Below are 26,109 nucleotides of genomic sequence, written 5' to 3'. Positions count from 1 at the left end.
AAGCTGAATCTGAAGTTGCACCTGAACCAGGCCAGATGTGCAATGGTTTATCAGACCTCTGTGTGTTGTCTGGCATCAGACTGCTGTATGTCTGGCATCATTACCTCTGTGTGTTGGAGGGACTTTGCTTTGTGACTTCGTCACAGTTGCTGCAGCGGTCTCCTACTGTGAAAGCCCCGGTGATTGACACCACCATCTCTCTATATATTTCTCTCTCTTTCACTCTCAACGGTTAGCGGAGGGATGTCTGACATTACATACTCTCTCTGCTGGGGAATCATTCACTGGGACCCTGGTGCTCTGCGATGGCTATTAAGTATAACTACACACTTCTATATTGCATACTGTCCCTTTCTGTTGGCCACAAGCTCAGATGCGGTTTCTGTCATTTACTAGCTGTCCGTATCCCTTAAGGTTTGATATTACACTCTCCCCCCCCCCCGCCCCGTTCTCCACAGGGAACACTTGCTTCCCTCGTGTTGTAATCGACACTGCACACTGGTCTTTACGCTTTCTCAGTCGTGCTCTAGTCGGTTGGAGCAGTTGTAGCTTCATGGTTTTGTGGCGTAGCCAGAGCTGGAGCAGTGACTGGAGTTCAGTGGCCCCGCCTCCATGACTCAGCACCCTGCGTCGGGGCACGTGAGATCTGGGACTGCCGTCGGGGCACGTGAGCTCTGTGACTGCCGTCGGGGCACGTGAGATCTGTGACTGCAGGTCACGTCAACTCATCTCACAGACCCTTTCAAAACAGCACATTAACAGATATTACTACATATTGTGTTTGAAATATGCTTGCAATATATGCACACACATTGCGAAATCCTTAATGGGAGATGGTGTAATATGAGTTTTATATGGATCTGCATTATTTGGGACAAAATCCTTTATATTTACCGGGGAATACAGTGATTCATCAGAACATCAGAAAAGTGTTCGTCTGACACGCCTCAGCTGGTCAGAATGTTCACTGCTCAGATCTTTATTGCTTTTGGATGGCTTATTTGCATAACGCTGTCTTGTGCAATATCACCACAAAATCCAACTCCTGGTTTAACAAACAATACATTTTTCAGTCCTCAACTGTCTTTAAAAAAAATATTTAAAAAATGAAACTTTTATGGTGGAGATGTTGACCCCTGAAGAAGAAGGCAGTCTGACTGAGATTGTCACTCAGGAGAGTTAGCATGTGTGCTAGCTGCTGCGTGAACTCTTCAACTCTTTGGTGTGGGGGTCGGTGCACACGTTTACTGGCCGTACTGGCCGGATGGAGACGGGATGTGGTCACTACCTTCATTCTTTGCCACACCATTATTTGTAAAATTGAGTTGATCCGTACGCAGGAGGCATAATACACTCACATGAGCATGCACCAAAACAGACACAGACTCACACAGATCCAAAGGGTGCTTTGAAAGGAAGTGTGCATCTGAGCTTACTGTGGCAACCGGGAGACGTTTCCCATCCCAAAGCAGAAATAACAGACACACTAAGAAGCACTGAGTGGCAGACCGAAGAGAGGGGAGGAAAAAGAGACAGAGCAAGAGACTGACAGAGAGTGGCAGAGAGAAAGAGAGAGAGAGAGAGGCAGAGATGGGGTTGGAGGGAGAAGATGGAGAGAGATATTGAGTGAGAGACAGTCCAAAGAAATGAGCAAGAAAAAACAGGCAGAGAAAGACAGAAAGGGAGAGAAAGACGGAAAGGGAGAGAAAGAGACAGAGAGAGAGAGAGAGAGAGAGAGAGAGAGAGAGATGGGCAGGCAGTAACAAGGGAAGCTCTGGAGAGATGGCGAGTTTCATTAAATCACCAGCAGCCTTGGAGTGACATGAACTTGCTGGACAGGGAGACAATCACTGAGAGGAGGACTGAGCGTGTCCGGGAGACACCAGGGGACAGACATGGGGACAGAGTCCCAAGGACAGAGCCCTGGGTACAGAAACATGGGGACAGAGCTCTGGGGACAGAGACATGGGGACAGAGCTCTGGGGACAGAGCCCTGGGGACAGAGCCCCTAGGACAGAGACATGGGGACAGAGACACAGGGACAGAGCAGAATGTGCACTTTCATGATCAAGTACAAGAATATACTAAATGTTTACAGTAATGAAGAGAAGGAAGGTCCCAGGGTTGCTAACTCTCACGCATTGAGCGTGAGACACTCATTTCTCACGGCAAAAAAAATATGTAGTTTATTTACCCCTGATCCATATCTATGATTCAATGAGTTACTAGTTCGCTCTGGCGCCAACCACTGGCAATTGATCGATCATGATATAATACTTAATTTGTGTCCATTTTACACCACCCTGGTAACAATTTACGTTCGCTACCCCCCCCCCCTCGCCCCAGGTTCAAATCTCACTCCAAGTGATCTTGAAAAGTTGGCTACCCTGAAGGTCCCCCATTACCACCTCATCTTTTACATATCAATAACAATCTGCATTTAATGGTTCATCTTAAAAAATCCAAACCCTAATAGTACTCTTCTCACACATCACATATGCTGATACATTACGACAAATAACACACCAAAAAAAGTCCCTTGATGTGATTTTGTTTTCATTAGCTCTGCACCATATGAAGCACAACTCAGAGTTCCTCACTACAAACACTTTACAAATCACAGCGCGGTGTCCACAAACACTCCAGGAAACGCAGCGCAGTGTCACTACAAACACTCCATGCCTCTGTACCTCCACCAGGCTCTCTGCAGAGATGGTGTAGTCACAGGTGGAGCGCCGCTTCACACTGGATGGTAAACAAATGGAGGAGCACACTCAGGTGGAGGTGCATCTGCCCAGGATCGTTGGTGTGACAGATGACGGACGAATGATGACTGATACTCAGCAGTCTTGAAATCATTGTTATGAGGCTTTCATCTCCTCAACCCACACACACACACACACACACACACACACACACACACACACAACACAATCTTATATAGGCAGAGTCAACCTCCGTTCATGGTCCGGTGTTGCCCGAGAGGGATCGGGGGCGTCACCCTCTGCTGGTCCTGCTGCTGTTTGGTTCTACAAACAATTGCCAATTAGTCAAAGGAGAGACCGCTGGGAAAAGCCCCAGGGATGGAGAGACAGCAAGGGAAACAATGAAACAATGCAAAGGAAGGAGGAGAGAGAGAGAAGGAGCTTCAGGGGAACAGCCCACAGTGGGGGAGCACTGGGACTCCTCATCACGAGGGCGGGCGGTAAACCACAGACCCCACTCAGCCTAGCGCATAATGAACACCCCGTCAGCACAGCCGTGTGTGTGTGTGTGTGTGTGTGTCACGCATGCGCACACGGGATGTGCCAGCGTGTCGGAGGTGACAGATGGCAAGGTGCAGGCCGGGCATCGCGGCGGGCAGCGGGGCGGGAGGCGGGGCCTCGAGCAGCGCGGCCGTGGAGGAGCAGAAGTCGCACGGCAGGGGGCGGAGCTGCTCACCCTCGCGGGCGCAGCAGCCGCCGACACTCTCAGCCAATCACGGTGCCGGGAAGACAGGAAGACGTGCAGAGGGGGGGCGGAGGAGCTGTATGGGAACAGTGTTACAACAGATCTGCTCTCTACATGAGTTGGGAGAGAGCGAGAGAATGACGAGGGGAGAGGGTAAGAGAGCAAAAAGGAGGAAAGGTGTGGAAGAAACAGATGGAGGAAGAGGAAAAAAGTAACTACGAAATTTAAAAGTACAGCACAGACGTCCAAGTAGGCTGAACAATTCACCCAGTGGATTAAGAGCCTGCCTCTCTCTCTCTCTCTCTCTATATATATATATATATATATAGCCTATATATATATAAAAGACTCCCCCCCCCCCCCCCCCCCAACATGCTCATATCTCATATACGGTCTCAGCTATAGTGAGCCACAGGAAGTCTTTCCCCAGATCACCTTCGAGTCATTAAAGCTGCATGAACCTGTGAACCGTGTGTGACTCCTCTCCAAGCAGCGATTCAGTTATGTGAGTGAAGCAGTGCATTGTGGGAGAAGGGAGATAGGCTTGACCTGGCTAACACACACAGCCAGCCAAGAACAAAAATGACATGCTAAGCTTAAACAGACTCGCTATTTACAGCTCACGCTATTAAAACTGTGGTTTACATTCACGCGTTGAACAAGCAGACTGACAACATTTTGCGTAATTCGTAGAGCGAGTTCTGAATTATTCAGAAGGTGCTTAGGACGGTGCGCTCTAAGGTCAACGTGATTTCAGAACGACTTGTAGCTGTTGCAGCGCGTGGACGTCTACAGGTGTGGAGGGGGCGGAACGGAGGGGTGAAGTCACGCAGGTGGACGGAAGAAACGCAGTTTGGCAGTTTAGCAGAAACACAGTTCGCTTCGCAGCACTAAAGCTTGAATTTAAAAAAAGTTTCATACATTGGGAGTTAAAATAGTATGCTGCTGCTGTAAATAAAACCTGAAACTATGTGTCACCACACACACACCAAACTGTGTGTGTGTGTGTGTGTGTGTGTGTGGGCTGATCCTAGCTTCTCGCATGCTGTAGTCTTCAGGGCAGACCAGCGATGTGTTCAGCTTCGGTACAGAGCTAAAGTGGTAAGAGCTGCAGAATTATTAATAAGAAAATTCCCCGGTCGCCCACACCTTCACACCCCAGTCAGTCTGCCCTCACTGCCCCCCAACCCCCCCCCCCCCCGACGTCCCCTGACCACTGACCACACAGAGCGGAGACTGACAGTCTCAGGAGGAGAGTTCATGCACTGATCAACACTGCAGCCTGGGCGAGTTTATAGGTCAGCCATCGGGTCCGCTGGTATTTTCATCAGCCCCTGCTAACTGCTCTCGACTGGGTTCTCCTCGTTCCTGGGGAACCTTTACATTTACATTTATGGCATTTGGCAGACGCTCTTATCCAGAGCGACTTACACTTTTTATCTCATTTTTTTTATACAAGTGAGCAATTGAGGGTTAGGTGCCTTGCTCAGGGGCACCTCAGTCATGGCCTCAGGTCTGGGAATCAAACGCACGACCCTCCGGTCACAAGACCAGTTCCCTACCACCAGACCATGACTGCCCTGGTGACCTTTTGACCTTTACCCCTTTTGGATGCTCTTCTACTATGATATTGCCACCATGCCTAAAGCAAGAAATACTTAATTTATTATTATTATTTTATTTATTAATTTTTTGACAGATGCTAAATATTCTCCTAATTAATGCAGGTCACTTACACCACACTGTCAGCGAGAAGGATAACGAAGCAGAAGCCTACAGCGACCAGTCAGAGAGGACATGGGTACGGTGGGAAATGTAGTTTTGCTTGTGAATCAGGATGCTGAAGACTAGAAGCACTGCTCATGCCCTCTCTCTCTCTCTCTCTCTCTCTCTCTTTCTTTCTTTCTCTCTCTCTCCTTTTCTTCTGTTCCCACAGCTGAGCTACTGCCAGGTGGATGGCTTCACCAACAATGTGAACTGTGTATACATCACACGATGTTTTATGAAAGTTTCCCACTCCTCCCTTCATCTTCCCTTGTTCCGTCTGGTCGAGAGGAGAATGCATTATGAATGAAGGCGTGCTTAGTCTGGGGGAATCAATACTAACAAGGTCCAAGCTAACTGCTCTCTCCGTGTTTGCTGTCTTGCTTCACCACACACACACACACACACACACTCACACACACACACACACACACACACACACACACACACACACACACACACACACACTCACATTTACTCAACCACGGCTGAGACCCATCACTCACTCAGCAAAGGTGTCCAGTTATCCAGCTCTTTAAGAAGTTGTAATGAGGGCCACTTTCATGACAGAGAGACTCCTGCTCACGGCTGTGGTGAAGGCAGCCACAAACGGGCACGGAGACCCATCTGAAGATCACGATGGGCGGCCACTGCTAGGGGGTGATTGAGCATAGCTGACCAGTCTCTCAATTATGCCCCTGAGCTCCAGGTTCATGAGGGAGCCCCTTGGCACAGTGGGCAGTGCACGTCAGCTATGGAATCTCACCATCACACCATTCCAGGGCATTCTGGAGAATTCCAGAGCATTCTAGAACATTCCTGGTCATTCTAGGACTCCTCACCCCATCATTAGGCTAAAAACAGGCCCATTACCTGATTCCTACTGTGCATAATTCACGGGGTCAACCAGCACAGAGGAGGGATTCACATGCATGGACGTATAGAGGGGATGGTTCGGTTGATCTACGCAGCTGTGGGTCTGACAGGCCCATCTGCCTGGAGTTTCTCCAGCTCAGCCTGTTTGACCCCTTCACCTCGTCCACGGCGGTGTCCGCCGGAGACACGTACGGCGCGGAACATGCCTGCAGGTGAGCGCTGGAGGGACTGACCTGTGAGTCTCACACACCCAGACGAGCTGAGACAGAGAGAGACGGAGAGAGAGAGAGACAGCGAAGGACAGGACGAGTGGAGGAAAGAGAGAGGAGCCTAGGGCAGGGGGGGGCACAGAGGAAGCGTTGCGTCCTCAGGCTGAGCTCACGTGGCATGTGTTGCGTAAGCTGCTCAATAATGTAAGTCTGCATCTGAAGAATGCATTGAGTGGACTTTTAAAAGCCCCCCCCCCCCTTCCCCGAGGGGGGGGGGGCGTGGTGAGAGGGCTCAGGGCTCCGGGGTTAGGATGACAAATATACACAGCCACCGCAAAGTCTCCCACGAGGTCACCGAGACGATCAGCGCCGTCCTCCACACCAGCGCTGCCACAGAGAGGTAGAATCTCCACCGTTAAACGTGAACGTGTAGGATGAACTGAGCCCACACACACACACCGAGCTGGAGCGGCCTGAGCTTCAGCAGTGCACATAATAGTGATGACGTGCTAACCGAAACACGCCTGGGGCGCCGGGAACAGACGACACCGTGTGTGTACGCGCTGCTGGAGAAAGTGATGTACGGTGTGCACTGTATGGAAACTATATATTTGTGTTTGGATTTTTTTTTTATGGTCAGTCGTTGGATCTTTTAAAGCACAACATGGACACACTTCTGGGTAAAGAATCAGCAGCTTAATTGCAAAGTTGGGTCTGTGGCAATGTGGTACATGTACACACACATACAGTATTAATATACACAGACATATTAATACACACATAATACACTCAGACACACATACACTCACCGGCCACTTTATTAGGTACAGCTTGCTAGTACCAGGTTGGGCCCCCTTTTACCTTCAGAACTGCCTTAATCCTTCATGGCACAGATTCAACAAGGTACTGGAAACATTCCTCAGAGAGTCTGGTCCATATTGACATGATAACATCACGCAGTTGCTGCAGATTTGTCTGCTGTACATCCATGATGTGAATCTCTCGTTCCACCACATCCCAAATGTGATCTATTGGACTGAGATCTGGTGACTGTGGAGGCCATTTGAGTACAGTGAACTAGTCGTGTTCAAGAAACCAGTCTGAGATGATTCACGCTTTATGACATGGCACATTATCCTGTTGGAAGTAGCCATCAGAAGATGGGTACACTGTGGTCATAAAGGGATGGACATGGTCAGCAACAATACTCAGGTAGACTGTGGTGTTAACACGATGCTCAATTGGTACTAATGGGCCCAAATTGTGCCAGGTGAAATATCCCCCACACCATTGCACCACCACCACCAGCCTGAACCATTGATACAAGGCAGGATGGATCCATGCTTTCATGTTGTTGACACCAAATTCTGACCCTACCATCCGAATGTCGTAGCAGAAATCGAGACTCATCAGACCAGGAAATTTTTTCCAATCTTCCATTGTCTAATTTTGGTGAGCCTGTGCGAATTGTAGCCTCAGTTTCCTGTTCTTAGCCGACTGCAGTGGCACCCGGTGTGGTCTTCTGCTGCTGTAGCCCATCCGCCTCAAGGCTCGACATGTTGTGTGTTCAGAGATGCTCTTATGCATGCCTCTGTTGTAATGACTGGTTATTTGAATTACTGTTGCCGTTCTATCAGCTCAAACCAGTCTGGCCATTCTCCTCTGACCTCTGGCATCAACAAGGTATTTGTGCCCACAGAACTGCTGCTCACTGGATATTTTCTCTTTTTTGGACCTCTGTAAACCCTAGAGATGGTTGTGTGTGAAAATCCCAGTAGATCAGCAGTTTCTGAAATACTCAGACCAGCCCGTCTGACACCAACAACCATGCCACGTTCAAAGTCACTTAAATCACCTTTCTTACCCATTCTGATGTTTGAACTGCAGCAGATTGTCTTGGCCATGTCTACATGACTAAATGCATTGAGTTGCTACCATGTGATTGGCCGATTTGACATTTGCGTTAATGAGCAGTTGGACACCTAATAAAATGGCCGGTGAATGTATATTAATACTCATGTGTACACACACATATTAATACACATGTACAGAATGCTCAATGTCCTAAAGCAAAATGTGTTCGAATCAATAATGGCATGAATATGCAGCAGATAATCAGTACCTGGATTTAAGAAATAAAGACGAAGTTTCACCGAATCTCATCACCCCATAATAGCCGATACACTGAATCTCATCACCCCATAATAGCCGATTCACTGAATCTCATCAGCCTATAATAGCCGATTCACTGAATCTCATCACCCAATAACAACTGAAGCTTTATGGCAGAGGAGGCGGGTTATGGTAGCAACTCTTCCTCTTCTCCGTGTCTTCCGCAGATGACTACAGGGCGATGATGCCATTTCAGAAAGCTTTATTCGTTGGAAACACCACTCTGTCTCCTCTCTGGCATTCTACGTTGTACGGGAGCCATTCATGAGACAGGCAGGATGATTAATCAATCCCACATTCAGATGCAGGGCGAGGCAAGGGCAAAGAGTTGGCACGGGTTTCTCCTGAATAGCAGCTGAAACTCCTCACATCTATTAAACAATATTATAACATAAACACTCCTTCCACATCAATTACTGTTCAAGCTGTTGAGAAAACTAGGGAAAAAAGTCAATCTAGTGCAGAGTTTGGGTAAATTTGTGTAAACTAACAAGAGGATCCTGTGTCATGTTTAATTCAAATCCATTTATCCTAGTTTTCCTTTGCTGCATGATTGGTTGTCTTTTCCAAACCGTTCTGCTTAATTGTCTTTACCAGCCGGAATCTCACAATGAACCGTTCCATTATCAGTCAAGAGATCAGCCTGTATCTCTGCTGTAGCCAGACGCCAGGGCCCCGGCCACATTAAAGACCGAGAGTGGCTCTCTTCCCTTCATGGGATGACAACGCAGACGTAGTTGAATCCTTTAAGTCGAGGTTATGATTAAAAAAATAAAAAGCAAACAAGCACAGCACATTATGTTAGCCAAGAGGCGGGCAGCAAATTGGAGAGAACGAGCCAAACCAAACACCAGACGGACGATTAGACACACCGGTGCCCAAAAAACGAGCAGGACAGACGGAAATGGACTGCTCCCACCTCGAAGAGAAGCAAACGGCGCTATTACGCGGGAGGACGAGCGAGGGGGGTGAGCGTGCGGAAGACTGAGCGTCGTGAGTCAGGAGCGCGTCGGAAATGGGGGCTTTACCACACCGCCCCAGGGATTTATAACGTGGCCACCGGCGCACGCGTCGAGGCGACAGGAGCCGTAACGTTAAAAGGAACATGGCGCTACGCTTGCGATTCGGAGGCATTAGAGCCGGCGGCCGCTCGGAGAGAAAGGCCGGTGAGCGGCTGTTCTGTAATACGCCGTAATGTGTGATATTTGCCCCCGGCCGCAAGGATTTCTCTCGGCTGTGTCTCTGAGGCACGTCCTCTTTCTCGCTCTCTCCCTCTCTCTCTCCGACACCATCTGCTGGGAGCAGACTCCAAACCCCTGCTCCGCTGCCTCGCCCTCATTCACAAACCACAAGCATCTAATCCGGCGTCTACCTCACGGAATTATTGCAGCTCCGCAATCAATGCAGCGTTCCCAGCGGAATTCCTAATAGATTGAGAAACACCTGGTCTGAAAGATCGCATTGATCTCAGTATTAAAATTCACCCAGGTTTTTAACTACATAAGGCCTTTAATATACAGGGCTTTACCCACCTAACTATCAATAAGATGATATAGTGGCATCGCCTGTTCTCCCGGGGATCAGTCACTTCATCTGCTCAAGGGAGGGTCTTTAACTCCCTACAGGGGTCCGGTACAGATCCCTATAGCGTGGTGCTGGGCTTGCAGTAAAGCTACTAAAACATCGCGGTTGCATGCAAACCGCGCATCTCAGGAGCTCAGCCGAGAGCAACACGATCAACACTTCCGTACGGACATGTCTGGACCACAAGCAAAGCCATGGCTGGACGCCTGCCCAGTGCCTGGAGATGTACCCTAGTGCCAACCGCGTCTAATAAACCTGGCGCTACCATTCAGCTGCCTGTAAAGACTTTGATTAGCTGGATCAGGTAACTTAGATCTAGACTCTGCAGGAGGGTCCACGTCCAGATGTCCAGGAAGTGGGATGGTTAGACATGCCTACTCGACCGCGTCCTCTGACTCATTTCAAGGTCCATTCGGCCCTCTAAGCTCTTCTGTACCGGCGCTCACCATAGCACAGATATTGTGGAGGCTACGACCCTCTCCCCCATTACGGCGTCCCGTACCCGGTAAAAAACCCCTGCAGCTGCAATATCCCAACACAGCGCAGCCACAAAGATAACCATCAAACGATCCACTCGGGGAGACTAATTAGAGCTGATTGAAAAAGTCGCTACAATGGGCAGTTTATTCGCGCTCGTCTGGCGCACGATCCGCGAAGGGCTCGTCATTAAGTTAGTCAGCTCGCCCCGGGCAGGGAGTAAACAAGTCCGCATGGCTCTCCGTCATCCAGGCTGTTATTGGGTTATGGCAAAAGTTCGACAGAGAGCTAAATTACTCGACGAGCGAGCGAGGCAGGCAGTATTATATAGGAGTGCACCTGGAAAGGAGAAAAATAAAGTCGGAGCTGAGTCATGCACTAATGATCGTGCGAGGAGAGATGGACACACAGCGAGTGTTTGTCCAGGATCCGGGGCAGGGTCACGGTTCGGATCATAAATACAGCCATTGGCGTACGGAGGGATCACGCGTGATTACTAAGTCTCTGCTTTGCTTCGTGCTTATAGACAGTTGCAGCTACGAGGTCCTACACAGCCTGACGCTGTACAGCTTCCTCAAGTAGCTTCCATCTCAGTGTCTGCTCATCTCTGTTTCTTGTTGTCACAGGAGACCGACAGACAGAAGTCAAAGTTCAAATGCGATCCATGCAAACTCGTGCCTGTTTTATGAGTATTCACCTCTAAGCAGACTGCTCAGATCCCAATCACTAAGGACACATAAAGGAGGCTTTAACCATTTTATATATACCAGGTGTTATTCTGCCAAGAAAAAAAAACTGGCAGTCCACCAAAGAGAAATGCTAATTGATCACCCGGCTTCAAAAGGGAGTTACACTGACAGCGCTGTGCAAATGACTCACCAACAGATTTAGGGATCGTAATTTCAGTAGAATTAAAAGCCAGGTGTTTCTAAATATTTATGCAGTCTGTCTGCGTTTAACTGATGCGCCAGTGTAACTGCTCCAAGCTATATGTGAGCTCATCGGGTTCGTGCTGGCTTTTCAACATTTCAGTAAACACCCAGATGATGGTCTTCAACAGCCTAACTGAGCACACGGGTCATTTGGTATCATTTGAATATAACTTTCCAAATGTTGGGAATGTTGGTCTAGTGTTCATGTCCTGCTGTGAAGGACACACACTTGGCATGGCTGCATGTTAATACACACAGGACTCTGCTGCTCTTCCAATAGTGCAAAAGTCTTTATGTTTCTCTCATCATCTGAAGTGTTCTCAATATGACAAGGTCACAAAAAGATTTGCCAGCCCCGTAGCTGCAGTAGAACGTATTCGTGCTTGTTTTTTTCTTTCAGCTTTGTTTATGTTTATATTAAGACATTGCCCATTTGTGTATTCAATCAGTTCTTCAAATGTGTGCCTCTCTCTCTCTCTCTCTTTCTCTCTTACTTTTTTTTCCTACAAGTACACACGTGCATACACACACACACACACACACACAAACACACGCATGCATGCACTCCATGCCCACACACAAACACACACATACCCTACTGATACAAACTCTTTTGGGAGTGGATTTAGAGAGTGTGAAAATTGAAAAAAATCTCCAATCCTTTTATATTACTGTCTCTGATATGGGGATTACATGCTAATTTGTTTTTTTAATGAAAAAGAGAGGGTGTGAATTGGGCACGGATCCATGTCCCTAAGCAGTGAGAGAGACCAGAGCAGCACCTCCATGTTCTCTGTGCCAACCAGGGGAATTAAGCTGTCTGTCAACCTGAATGGCGTTTGGGTTCTGAGAAAATAATGCTGATTTGGATTACTGTTGGATTACGGTCTTTACAACAGCGCTGTAGCGTTGCAGAGATGATCAATTAAGCCCAAACAGTGGCAGCCCAGTAAATATGTTTTCAGTGATTCACATAAAAACTGTCTGCAGATCTCTGACTTGCTGACTTTTTGACACTGGCTTTTAGGAGTTTGCACCATGATGTGGGTTATATACAGTGTAAACAGCTTATAAAAATATAACATTACTCAGAACAACATTTTTTATGGAATCTAATTAAACCCATAAAAGTAATTGAAACAGTTAATTAAACCTTCATGGAGCAAATGGCGAGAGCAGGTCAGCAGGTTTATTTGGCTGGTCACAGCCTTCCTCCTTATTGAACCCAGACACTACGTCCTAAATAAGCCCAAGAAAATAAAGCCCAGAAAACTAGGGTACTAAATCCTGTGCCCTAAAGAGTGTTTGCTGACCTTCCGTGTGCACTCAGCGCACCGTCCCGTTCCGACGTGTTTCAAATGAACTCGGCCAGTTGCGGTCGCAAACCTCACTCGCGGGCACCACAGACGCGCCAGCCATCAAAAGCTGTTATCAGCACTTGCGGTCGATAATGAAGTGGATATGAATTCTAGCTTGTAAACGCTGAAGGGAATCACGCTCGGGGCGTGTGCTGTGAACAAAGCGAGGGTAACTATTCAGCAGGTTTAAAGCTGTCTGCGATAATTACGAGAAGAAAGGACGTCCTCGTGCCCGTCTTTGCACACTGATCAGTCAGGCGGGATTGTGGAGCAGGCGCCGTGCCCGTGAGCTCCTGGCGTCAACAAGGCAGGACACGGCGTTACTAAACTGAGCCGTCGAAGGAAGAGGAGCGTGTGTATGAGTCACTGTCACCACAGTGACGTTTATAACCAAACCCCCCCAGTCCTGCACACCCCCCCCCCCCCAAAAGCTCCTTCCCCCCCACCCTACCCCAACGACAGAGCCTCCTTAACTTCTGCGATACGTTTGACAAAGTTGACTTCAAAGGAGCGAACCTTCGGCGCCGTTTCGCAGAGGTGTGAGAAAGCCCCGCCGATTCGTGGAGGGGAGGAGAGGGGGAGGAGGGGTTCCAGGAGGAGGATGGAAGAGGGGAGGGAGGTACTGGAGTGGAGAGGGGGAGGGGGGAGGAGAGGGGAGGAGAGGGGGAGGGAGGTACTGGAGTGGAGAGGGGGAGGGAGGAGAGGGGGAGGGAGGGAGGAGAGGGGGAGGGGGGGAGGAGAGGGGGAGGGGGGAGAGGGGGAGGGGGGGAGGAGAGGGGGAGGGAGGTACTGGAGTGGAGAGGGGGAGGGGGGAGGAGAGGGGGAGGGAGGTACTGGAGTGGAGAGGGGGAGGGGGGAGAGGGGGAGGGAGGGAGGAGAGGGGGGAGGGAGGGAGGAGAGGGGGAGGGAGGTACTGGAGTGGAGAGGGGGAGGGGGGGAGCAGGGGGAGGGGGGGAGGAGAGGGGGAGGGGGGGAGGAGAGGGGAGGGAGGTACTGGAGTGGAGAGGGGAGGAGGGGGGAGGAGAGGGGAGGGAGGGAGGAGAGGGGGAGGGGGGAGGAGAGGGGAGGGAGGTACTGGAGTGGAGAGGGGGAGGGGGGAGAGGGGGAGGGAGGGAGGAGAGGGGGAGGGAGGGAGGAGAGGGGAGGGAGGTAGGTACTGGAGTGGAGAGGGGGAGGGAGGGAGGAGAGGGGGGAGGGGGGAGGAGAGGGGAGGGAGGTACTGGAGTGGAGAGGGGGAGCCCTTTGATCTGTGGCAGCAGTAAAAAGTACAAAAGGATTAGATGCGTTGGGGAAGAGGAGCGCTGGAGATTGCAAACAAGGCTCGCATTCTAGCCCTCACGGGACGCAGCCGGGGAGAGAGAGAGAGAGAGAAGAGAGAGAGAGAGATGAGAGAGAGAGAGAGAGAGAGAGAGAGAGAAAAAAACAAGACGAGACAAAAGCAGGATGTCTTCGGGATTCTGCAACCTGCTTTGGAAGTTTTGTCAGGCCTGGAGCTCGAGTGATTAGTATTGAACCCACTATCCAAAGTAAACCTGGAACCAGCCCTGCCCGTAACGTGGTTAACGTAAAACAAATGAGCCGGGTCGACCCACTGGAGCTGGACAATATCATTTGCTTAAGTGAGTAGTCAGACGGATCCGTTTACCACTGCTACGTTTATTTCTGATTTAGCTCCTTATCGCTGTTGACCTGTACTTGGCTGGACCTAAGTGGTGCTCCCCGGTGGTGGAGACGGGGGAACTGACCTTGGAAGAGGGCAGCGTTCTGGATGATGAGAAGTTTGAGCTGAGCGCTGCTGGCCTGCAGACTGGACTCCATGTTTTGTTTTGCGCTGAGAAGGTAGCGTTCCTCCATTTTCCGTGAGCAGCAGGTGAGACCCTTGGGCTGGCAAACCTGCAGGTCTGAGCCTGATACAGCGGAAGGAAACATTGAGGAGAATGAGAGGGAGAGAGAGAGAGAGAGAGAGGGAGGAAAAGAGAGAAGAATTTGAATACAATCACTCAAGGGTGAAAAAGTAAATAGACCCTGTTGCTAGCATTTCCCAGAATCCTCCAGAGACCGTGTTTGCCTAATGAGTTAGACATGGCAGAAGAGATGCTTCAAATAGCTGGTTTTTACCAAGCCCACTGTTTTAAACCACCTATGAGGACATGACATCAAAGAGAGGAGTGTGCTTCGTAACACAGGAAAACAAATGTCTGTGGCACATTTGAAAACAAGATGTTTAATTCCTACACAAACCTCCCCAAGGTAAGAGCCCGAAAACATATCAAAAAGCAATGAGGAAAGGTGTAACTACATTTTGCTAAAGGCACATGAAAGGGCAAAGACAGCACGGAGCAAATTTCATTAGACGAACAAAAATTCTAAAGCTCAACCTTAATTCCAACACAACCTTATTATGTAGGAAAGCTCAAGAAACACAGTGGAATTAAACAGATCTTATCTTGGTTGAAAGAAATAAACACACACATACAAATATGCTTCATTTTAAAAAGATCTAAAACGTGCCACCTGTAACAAGTAATAGTATAGTAGTCTTGGTCTTCCTGTAGCTCACCTGATACAGACAGAGAAGGGCTCGTGGCAAAACGTAGGCCTTTTTACTGTAATGCAAAAAATAAATCTTCAAAGAAAAATTATGAAGAAAGTTACTCGGAGTTTGGACAATCTCTTGTTTGTGTTTTTAAAACGGCAACGTCCTACCAGTCCTAATGCTATAACATTCCTAGAAGGTCCCAAATGCACCTTCAGCTGTCTTCATTATCATGCACACATATGCTCAGCACTTTTGAAAGTTCAATCTAAATAGCAGGTATTTTTTCTTCTCTCCATTAAACAGCAGCCTGACAACCCTGAGAAGTGGATTTCTGCATCAAGTTAAAGTCTTTCCACCAACCTTCCCATGAAGGGGCTGCATAGATTTACAGAAATTAATTACTGTGTCATCAGTATAAAGATGCATTCTATTTTTTCTTAACACATTTCATATCCTCATTAAAATACAAAAGCCCAAGTATAGATCCTTGCTGAACCCCATTTGCAATTTCTAAGAAATGAGTATCAGCACACTGGGGTCTAATTGGGAGGCAGAGCCATGCATGGTTGCTATGCCGATAGTCTTAATATGTAACCTGTATGTAACCTCCAGATATTTTCAATATGTTACAGATTTCACAGCAGCACATATTCACTGTGCAATTTTACAGTTTCACTGGCCATTTAGAGAAAAGCTAAAGGCAAAAAAAATATTTCTTTATCAACTTAAACAAAATAACTGGCATGTTTTAAAACATGCTCTCTCCTAAATGAGAGTCAGTTCCATGTGATAATATTACTACATTATAGCATTTTACTAAGTTTTTAATCAAACTATGAAACTCGTTAAGTAATTTGTTTAAATGCACGTGCAACAACGAAAGATTACATGTGCCGAGTAATCAGTCTACAACCAAACATTTTAACGTGCGTTTTATCATGGATTCTTTAAACTAAAAGGAAAAAATAACAGAATGAAAATAAAAACAAAAGATACAGATTTATACATTTCAACACGTAAAAGGCTACTTGACATTTCATGACATTTTGTTAGAATGAAATTATTCAACAGTCTATAGCAGGGGTACTCAAATAGAGATTATGACGGGCCACATTTTATATTTTCAGTCACTGAAGGGGCCGGTTACAGGGGGAGGGGGCGGGTCGAACGTAAACTGTCGACGGGATGGGGGGGGGGGGGGGGGGGGGTGAACGCATTTGGCCGTCTGCTACCTGTTTGTTGTTGCCATAAAGGCAATCCCCGGCATCGTCTTGAGATCGCGGTGCGCGATTTCAAAATAAGAGCGGATAGCGGATGTGGCCCGTGGGCCGCTATTTGAGTATGGGGGGGTCTATAGTCTTATGTTCTGTAGAATGTCATTTTAGTCACGAGAAGAGCATGACGGACAGAAGTGAATTCACAGAATAAGCTCGTAGTTCAGCCTCTCTAGCCAGAACTCACAGACCATTAACTCGGGTCGCAATATCACCACAGACGGTTGGTCCTAAACGATTAGTGAGCCGAGCACACGCTCGTGTGCAAGATCGCAACTCAAAACTACTCCGCCTTGGAGGCAGAACGAACCTAATTGGTTTAGACCAGGGGTACTCAACTGGCGGACCGCGGTCCGGATCCGGACCCGAACGCAGTCCTGTCCGGGACCCAATCTCATTCCTGATTAACTGGATACGGACCAAAACAAAAACCGTAGCATTTATTTCAGGGCTATTGAAAAAAACACTCCGTCACGAGTGTTACGTTTGCCACCCCCGCTCAACAACTTACGTTCGCCACCCCCGCTCTACAACAAGCCTGCCTGGTTGACGCTTTCGCGAGCGGCGCGAGGGGTCCGCGCGGCGAAAATGACGTAATCGCTTGTGGCTCCACGTGTGCGCGAGTGTCTCGCGCGCTGTCGGTTCTGAGAGGTCGTGCATCTCTCGAATTTTGTAACTTTGCGCCGCGCTTCAGCGCAATGAACAAAGTCACGTTTTCAGGGTTCATACACCTTTATAAGGTGGAATTAAAAGCACTTGTACGTCACTTTCAAGGTCCATTTCAATATTTCCCAGCATGTTAAACATAATTAAGTTAAATATTTATACATATACTCGAAATAATTCGCTTTTTTCTATCACATTATTTAATGGTTGTTTATTTAAAAAACGCCCAATCTTCACGTCTTCACGTTCTCTCTCATGTTTCGTCCTGGAATTACAAGAGGCTCGTAGGCCTATTTGTTAAACCTAATACAAGAGAACTATTCAGTCAGACAGCTATTTGTTGTGAAACCAAGTAGTTACAATTTCAAGCATTTTTAAAGTACTTTAACCTAAATTCCAGCACTTTTCAAACCTGAAACATATAGCAACATTAAAATTGGTCAGGTAAATGTTCATTCCCCTGTTCTGAGGGGTGTTTCTACCACATATCGTATCGGACAAAATGCCTATCGTTTCGGAGAACACTGCAGTGACGCTCCGCGAAAAGTATAAACACCTCCACCGTTCGCGCACCGTAACCCCCCCCCCCCCACCCCCCCCCCCCCCGCTCAACAACTTAAGTTCGCCACCCCCCGCCGCACCGGACCTCAGGGCACAGGTATCTGCCAAAAATTGGACCGCGGACAAATTTAGTTGAGTACGCCTGAGTTTAGACCAACGCTATTCAAAACGACCCAGTGGGCGGAGCTTATCTTCGGTTAATGACGCGCATTCTTAGAACGGTTTTACGAGCTACAAGAAGCTCGTGACAGAATGCTGCTTTAATTGTGGTTTTTTCTTTTAGCCTCTAAAGTTACATCTCCTGTGCTCGCTTGTTTGTTGTTAGCCAATTTCAGGGCAGACAAACTAACATTAACTGATAAAAATGCAGGCTAAACGATGGCAAATAAATAGTTGCTTCACAGTTTATAATGTTGTATAGTTTCTGAGAGAGAGAGATAGAGAGAGAGAGTGTGTGTGTGTGTGTTTTGTTTTTTAACACTAAAAATAATGGAAACTGGTGAATGATATATAAATGTTTTGTCACCTTTGATGCAAGTATTAATGTAGAATTGTTGGTTACATTCCTGGTATAAGGGTATAAGAGTGTTTGCTAGCTATTTCTTCTCGTATATGGAACGTTGATGTTTGGCTGTAAAATGTTTGGATGTAAGAGTTTGGCTTTGTTGTAAATACCCTGTACATTTAGACTTCAACTTCTCTGGTGATGTAAGATGCTGCATTACTTTCTTACATACTTGTTATTAATATCATCTCTGGTAGTAATCGCGCAGAGGAATCACGGGGCGTTCGAACAATCTGTCTAATAATTATCAAACCGTTCCTGGGAGGAACCACTGAACCGCACTTGTGTGACCCGCTAGGACCGGAACGTGACGCACTGTAGGCATCATCAGCCTTTTGTCAGACCACCACAGTGTTTCATCTGCCCCAGCACTGAAATGCTACTGCAGGCTCTTGTGTCTGGTGAGCCAACTCTGGTTTCAAGCACCAGGGAAATGAAGAACATGCCCTCACCTTGGTAGAAGAGAACGAAGAATCAGAAAAACACATTACCAGGAGCATCTCGCACAGATGGATCACCTGAATGAGAGTGATGACATGTGATTTATTGGCAGCACTCACAGTGGCCGTGGCATTTGAAGGCTGTTTGACAAAGCAGGGGTCGGTGATACGGAACTATGCATTTGCCATCATGATAAATAATGTCTTGCATTTTGAAGCATATAGCAGGTATTATCAGTACCTGTAGAACAATGACTGCAAGAAAAGAAAGTTTCATACCAATTACAGAGAACATAAACAACCTGGCGCTTGCCATTAAAATAAAATATATTGACTAATTAGCAGACGATTGAAAAACGTCTGAAAATCTTTTTTTTTTAACCATCCAATTAAGAATCAGTTCATATCAAACATAACACTCCATCAAACGGTGAACCTATTTGAAGAATTCTAATCTAAAAATGTCAACTGAGAGGTTATAAGAGAACAATGTGCAAACCCGCACAATCATACAGAATGTGCAAACTAATGAAGTGAACAGCCACGGCCTGTTACTCTCCTGTACATCAGAAACAGTCAAATAAAAACACTTTTATTAGTTTCTGATTTGACTCACGACTTTACTCATTCATACAGTAAATTGTCTGAACATCTCAGAAATACTAATTACTTTGTACATTCTAGAAAGGTCTATGGAGGAACTACATCTCTGCTCTTACAGGGTTTTTTTAATTTAAGATACATAAAATGAACGGAGGTAAATCTCCCTTTTGCTTTGACATACATTTGTGAGGAGCATCTCTCTCCAGGACTGGAGGCAGGTGAGTTGTGCGTCGATGAGCTGCCTGAGGGGGTGGAACAGGCTTGATTGATAGTGCTGTAAACAACCATCAGAGGCTTCACAGTTTTCCAGAGCACACACAAGGGGAAAAGGATGGTGGTGGTGGTGGTGGTGGTGAGGGGGGGGGGGGGGGTTCTGATACAATGTGAGAGGAAACAAAAGATAGATAGAAGCACTGGATACTCTGAATGCTAGTTGTGCCACTTTACTGAAACACAGTTGACTACAGAATCAGCCCATTGAAGTTTCACGAGGCCAGGATGACGCAGCACATCTCCACAACCCTGACCGACAAAGGCAGAGCACAGTGGAAAAATGTAACGGGTTGTTCAGTGGCCAGCTACAAAATGCACTCCACTGTGCACAAGAAAGCTTTATGTGACTTTTAGTCTTTAATTGTAGGGTTGAAAGCACAGCAGATGCCTTCAGACTGAGTTATATGTTCAGCCTTGCATTTCATGAGAGTAAGAGCCAAATAAAAGCACAGATAGGGAAGTACGGTGTTTACACAATTACACAATTATCTGATCTGGTTTTGATTAAAAGCCTAATGCAGCACAGGCAACCAAAGACTTCAGAAGATTCACAATGTCCAATCACAGCATTGATGGCGAGGCCTCACCGTGGCAGTCACCACCTGGTGGCAGACACACACTGGTGATAGCAAATCAACACAAAACATTCTCCCAGTGTCCTCTTCTGCTCCTGACCACTCAGTGCTCAGAAGTGGTGGGTCATCTTTAATTTAGCCCCATAATCCATATCCTGGCTTGCTGAAAGATGATTGGCCAAACCTACATATATATCTTTTAAGTGTACAAAAAAATCTAAAGAAGGAGGCATCAAAGGCAACTGAAGACTTTTATTTTGTCCTACTTCTCCTTCCTGTGTTTAAAGTACAAAGAAGATGGGATAAACAGTCTGGTTTTGCGGGTGTTTTTGTGTGTGTGCGTGTGTGTGTGTGTGTGTGAGTGTTTTTTAATAAAAGAACAGAGCTTCATCAAAACTGGCACAGGGGCGGGGGGGAGGGAATTCTCATCAAGCAGACACGCAAGGATTCAGGGTTGAGTAAATGCATTTATTAACATCAAACTCTTCACACACCCACACCTGCAAATGAACTGCAAGCCATTCAGGCACACCCACGTACATGGCCACAGTATGAAAGGGAAAAAACGGGGGGGGTGTTGGGGGACCTGCCACCTCGGTCAGCCTGCAACTTTTGCATGCACACTGACAGGCTTAATATCCTAAATCAATACTTGCAAAGGACTGGCGACAGATACGATCAAGCTAATTTCAGGCTGTGGGGCAAATTTATTAAGCCGTCAATGGCGCACGGCACAGGGGGCGGGAGCAGGTATGAAAGGATGGAGAAAGCGGGCGGATTTGGTAATTATCTGCCGAGAAACACACAATTTCATCTGTCTGTCTTGTGTTTGCGGATGATAAATGTATTTCATTAGAAAAGTTTGGAGTGGAGAGGAATAGTGGAGGCCCATGGGGACAGATTATTCCCCACAGAGACACGTGAACAAAGACCACATCATTCTGTCTAAATAAAGACTGCTCTTGGGGACTGACGGGGAAGGGTGCGGCTCAACACAGACGAGAAGGAGAAGGCCTGTGTGTGGAGATCCATCATCCTGCCTCATTGTTCACACGGCACAATGTTACACGAGCGCTCATGTTAACTCTCCGCACGGTAGCTGTGCGGCTGTCCCCCCGTCCACACACACCGTCCCCGTCCCAGCACGAGCGTGCCTTTCCTTCCCTGTCTTTTATCTTCAGCCTCCACCATAAACTCCACCTTCTGTTCTTCACAGCAAGGCGCTCGTCCCCGTGAGGCCTCGCGGTTTCCTCCGTGCAAAACATACAGAAAAAAAAAACACACACAGCTGGACACACATCTGGATGCAACGCGAAGGAAAGGCGACTTGATAAAGCTGCAGCGTCCCATCACACACACACACACACACACACACACACACACACAGCTCCAGATAATGTTCTCCACTCTCCACAGCGCTTCTCTTAAACGGTTCGTGGCCTTCCTGTGCTTGCCCCGCCCCCCTGCAGTATGACCCGAAGGCCCGAGGTCAGAGGATGTGTGTGCAGAGCCCGGATGGACCAAGCAGCTCCGGCTCCCGAGGCCTCACCAGGACTGTGTACACAACCCGTCCACCCACTCTTCCCTAGCACGCCTGGAGACACAGAACCAAAACCAAAAGACACGCATAACCAAGCTCCTCGGCACCAATTATGAAGCTATCAGCACGAGAGCTTAAAGCTGCAAGGGAGAAAAACAGACCGTGTTAAAATATAGAATTACTAAAAGGACGTCATTAGTGGCATAAATTATAAATTAACACCATTAGGAACCAAGGAGTCTCTTGACGGTTCTTTTTAGAGTCACGATCCCTAAAGCAAGTTCTGTGGAGTGCATATGATTAAATCAAACTGATGTCAGAGGCCAAACTGAAAAGACAATGTAATTCTGAAATTCAGGAGTTTGAACGATAATGCTTTGAGCTTGATTTTCAGTCTTACCTGAATGCACACGTTTCTTCTATAAACGTGCATTCAGTAACGAGGGTAACACCCTGTTTTACGTTTCTGCACGCTCACTTAAACTGGACAACCTCTAGGAAGTACAGTTTCATTTAAAAACTGGGCTCAGCTATTACAAGAAAAGTCCACAGCTCCTGCAAATCCAACTTAACTTGGAGATTATGGTCCATCACCTTCACATGAACAGCCTCAAATAACCTCCCTGAGAGTTGGACTCAAATCATTACTATGTTATTAAAAAAAAGGTGTAGGGACATTTTTTTCTACTTTAGGGAGAAGTTACTACACCCTGGTACAAAAATCACAGAGACCAGTTGGACCACCTTTCTCTACTTTCCGAGGCCATGAGTCTGCGTGCTAGTTTCCAACGATGCCACGATATCACACTCATCAGGGAATTATTAATTAATACACACACTAAATATTTTTGAAGCATCACACATCATATTGTTATGATGTCCCAGAAAACAGACCCTGCTGTTCTGTACATGGTGTCTATAGTCTTTGTTCCACAGCCACGAGCTTTAGAAACGCTGTCTGCAATTACAGCCATTAAAACCAGACCCGACCCACGAGCTCTTAACAGCATACGAAGCTCTCGAGGGAGCTCAGCCTCAGCAGTGATTCACACGTAACTACACCACACTCGTCTCTCCCACTCCCACGAGTCGGGCGTCCGAGGGAGGGTGGTTGTGCGCTGGCACCCTGGACCCGGAACCCAACTTCAGATCAGGAGTGCACTGCTACGGTAGCATCAAACACAAGTACTGTGGCTCCATTTAGACTCACACAGTGCTCGACAAGCAACGAAACAATGGAGAAAACAGGGGCCAAACATCCTGACAGTTTAATTCAAGCAGGAAGTCCACCAGAGAGGAGCTACCTCGTCAACTGCGATCATTTCTAGCGGAACGGATGTACATAAGGCACTGACAGCTAGCTAGGACAAGAAGGCACCAATCGTTCACGCATTTTGAACCTGAGTTTGAGTTCTGAGGCTTTAAGGCTGAAAGGACAGTGAGTCGCCCTTTATGCTCCGACATCCGACTCTCATTAACGCGTTCAACCTTTCCCTCTTGGGTGGGGATGCGGGGACGAGTGAACCGAAACTTCCGCAGTGGAGAAGAGAGGAGGGAGGGATAAAAAACCCACACACTGGCTTTTTGGTTCCGTGCCCCTTGGCACCACATGCAGCATGATTAGAATTCAGCTCAATCTTGCCGGGGCCGACATGTGGAGCAGAGCCCACCTCCTCCAGCACGACCCGAGCCCTGAACATCTCTCCTCTAGCCACAGCAAGCTTGTAGGGGTTGTCGCTGTTGGAAAAAAATAAATAAATCTAATGCCCGCACCGCTGCATCAACCCACTCACAAACACCAGTGGAGGGAGCAGCTGGCGAAAGAACCGACTCAATATCCATGACTAACCATCCACACATACAAGCACAGGCGCCTGCGAGGAAATCACCACCTTGCTCGAGTTGCAGTATAGTGTAGTTTTACAGCTGGCTGGACTACACTTCAGAGGAACGTTGAACTGAAAACAAGAGTGTTCAAACGTGCAACGCAGTCTCCTCTCAGCACTTTGAGAACCAAACCCTGAGCTCAACAGCCAGTTAGCAGGATCGTACTTGAGCACTTGAACACACGAGGCACAGATTGACTAAATGGCGTGCGGAAAAGTTACAGGATTAGCACAAGAAAAGATGCAATGCTGACGCACAGGACAAGAGTATTGAAGGGCAAATCACTTACTGTGGCGTTACTGAACCCCTGCGGTATGTGTTCAATTCTCAGAGGACTCCATGCAATCACAAGACAGTGACCGCTGAACTATACTGCCTGCAGTCGCTCCCTCGTCCAATTAACATTAGGGTTGTCTGCATTCATTTACCACTCCAAGGCAAGAGACGTGTGCAGAGTTCAGATCGGTATCTCAGTGAAACTGGCCAGTTCTCTCTGACCCGTGTTTCTCAGTCATGCGTGGGTGGCCCAGAGTGTTTTGCTGTTTGAGCCTGAACTGCCAATTCTGCACCTGTTAGCATTAGTAATGACGGCTCTCAGCACAGCGTTGAACGAGGCACTTTCAGCCTCCAAAATAACAAATGTTGCCGCTGTTTTTTTGGTTTCCTTGTATTAATTCTTAAGCAGGCGGTTTTTGTGGATTCTAATGCTACTTACTCTAGCAGTGGATGGGGGGGGGGGGTGTTTGCTAGAGTAAGCTACTGGACTGACATTGCACAAGTACACAAGTACATCCATTAACATTTAGAGCAACGTCCAGACTGCATCCGATCAGGTCATCTACTGAATCAGAATGCAGGTAAGTTGCAGAACCATGACCACCGCTTTGAGTGTCTCAGCTGGGATTCTGTACCACAAGGATTATCATGACTTTACATTGCCTGCAGCATTAAACCACAAAGTATCCACTCCAAAAAACATTAAGGTTTTGTGTGTCTAACGTCAGAAGCTTTGACAATTGGCCGATCACAAGATTGTACCCGAAAGAATAATTATGCCGGTGTCTTAATTTAGGAAGCGATCAAAGGGTTTTAAAAACACTTTACATGTGCTAACAATGCATGATAAGGAACAGAAAGAATATTAAAGCTACGACATTGAAAATAAATGAACTGTCAAATAACAGTTTCGAAATAACAAACAGGCAGAAATAATAGCCACCAAGCCATATAAATCACAGTTATCACGGCAGTGCCATACCCCTTTTCATTCAAACCACTGGCTCTGGTAAGTTGCACACATTAGTCTCCACTGCAAGTGTACTGGGACATATGGTTTTATATTTGATGGATGCAGTCTAACAAGTTGATGCATAATACATGACTAGCCATTTAGAACAAGCATGTAAGTTTACTTTGATACTCATTCCCTCTTCCTGCAAGTTATCCCATTTCATACCTCTAACCTCAGCGAGGGTTATATGTTAATATTCTTCCCACTGAGGAGTATACTAGACTAGTGGAGTGTGCTAGGCGAAGTTCTTTTGTCCCAATTCCAGGACCGATTTAAAATGCAAATAGTCAAACGATTAAAAAAGGAACATTACCTCTGATTACGTGTCACTCTGGCAAGGACACGAGCTGTTCACTAAGCATGAAGGGCAAACAGTTCTTTGCTTGTTCGCGATCAAGACAAAAATTTTATTTGTGTTTTTTTCTGAACTCTGAAACAGACAGCTGAAACCAAAATGTTTTCCAGGGAAAGGTGTTTTATGGACATAATGCTGTACCACCCCCAATTATCAAACTAATAAAGCCTTCAAATGTGATTGTTGATAATTAATTACTTTCTTCCTATTTTGGAAGAGCTAAAAGTTTGACGGTTTCATTAAAAATATGTTTTGTGGCCATTTCTTTACTGCGTATATTGATTCTCTTTTAAATTTCTTTCCTCTGCAGTCAAGGATGGATGACAAACCTGAAGCATGAAGAAAGATGTTGGAGAGAGTTAACAACCCTCTGTATTGCCTTCACTATGGGGAAATATGGCAGATTAAGTAAATCCACTAACAGTTTGCCGTTCGTCAACATGATATGCAATTCACACTGGTTACAAGACGAGAAATGCATTTACACCTGCCCGCTTTTACCCAGACAACTTTTGCAGTGCATCCACCACCCATGCATACGACAAGCACGCGGACCTGTCAGGGGAGAAGGAGTGTGCACGCGCTCAATTAGCTTGAGTAAATCAATGAGACGCCAGCGCAGTAACTATTAAGCCACGTGAAAATTGCCTGCCACTTTATACTACTTGTGTTGCGATTGCAAGGCGTCTGCCTCTATCCAATTGACGACATTACCTTG

The 26,109-nt window shown here is 47.1% G+C and overlaps 1 protein-coding gene across 3 annotated transcripts in view; it reads right to left on the bottom strand.

The window, feature by feature from the left end:
* gpc3 (glypican 3) overlaps nucleotides 1-26,109 on the bottom strand; it is an 88,793-nt gene that overhangs the window by 61,910 nt on the left and 774 nt on the right. The window contains exons 1-2 of one of the 3 annotated variants that reach the window (XM_077021232.1): nucleotides 25,721-25,844; nucleotides 14,568-14,729 (exon numbers count right to left, since the gene is read on the bottom strand). In XM_077021232.1, coding sequence (XP_076877347.1) covers nucleotides 14,568-14,676 — 109 coding nt within the window. In that variant the 5' untranslated portion in view covers nucleotides 14,677-14,729; nucleotides 25,721-25,844. Of the gene's footprint in view, nucleotides 1-14,567; nucleotides 14,730-24,034; nucleotides 24,217-25,720; nucleotides 25,845-26,109 lie in introns of those variants that run through there. The other 2 variants (XM_077021231.1, XM_077021230.1) reach the window with 2 other exon arrangements.

The sequence above is a fragment of the Brachyhypopomus gauderio genome, chromosome 11 (genome assembly GCF_052324685.1).
Source record: "Brachyhypopomus gauderio isolate BG-103 chromosome 11, BGAUD_0.2, whole genome shotgun sequence".
Classification (NCBI taxonomy): Eukaryota; Metazoa; Chordata; class Actinopteri; order Gymnotiformes; family Hypopomidae; genus Brachyhypopomus; species Brachyhypopomus gauderio.
Note: the sequence above shows the minus strand (reverse complement) of the source record. Positions and strands in the feature narration are given on the sequence as shown.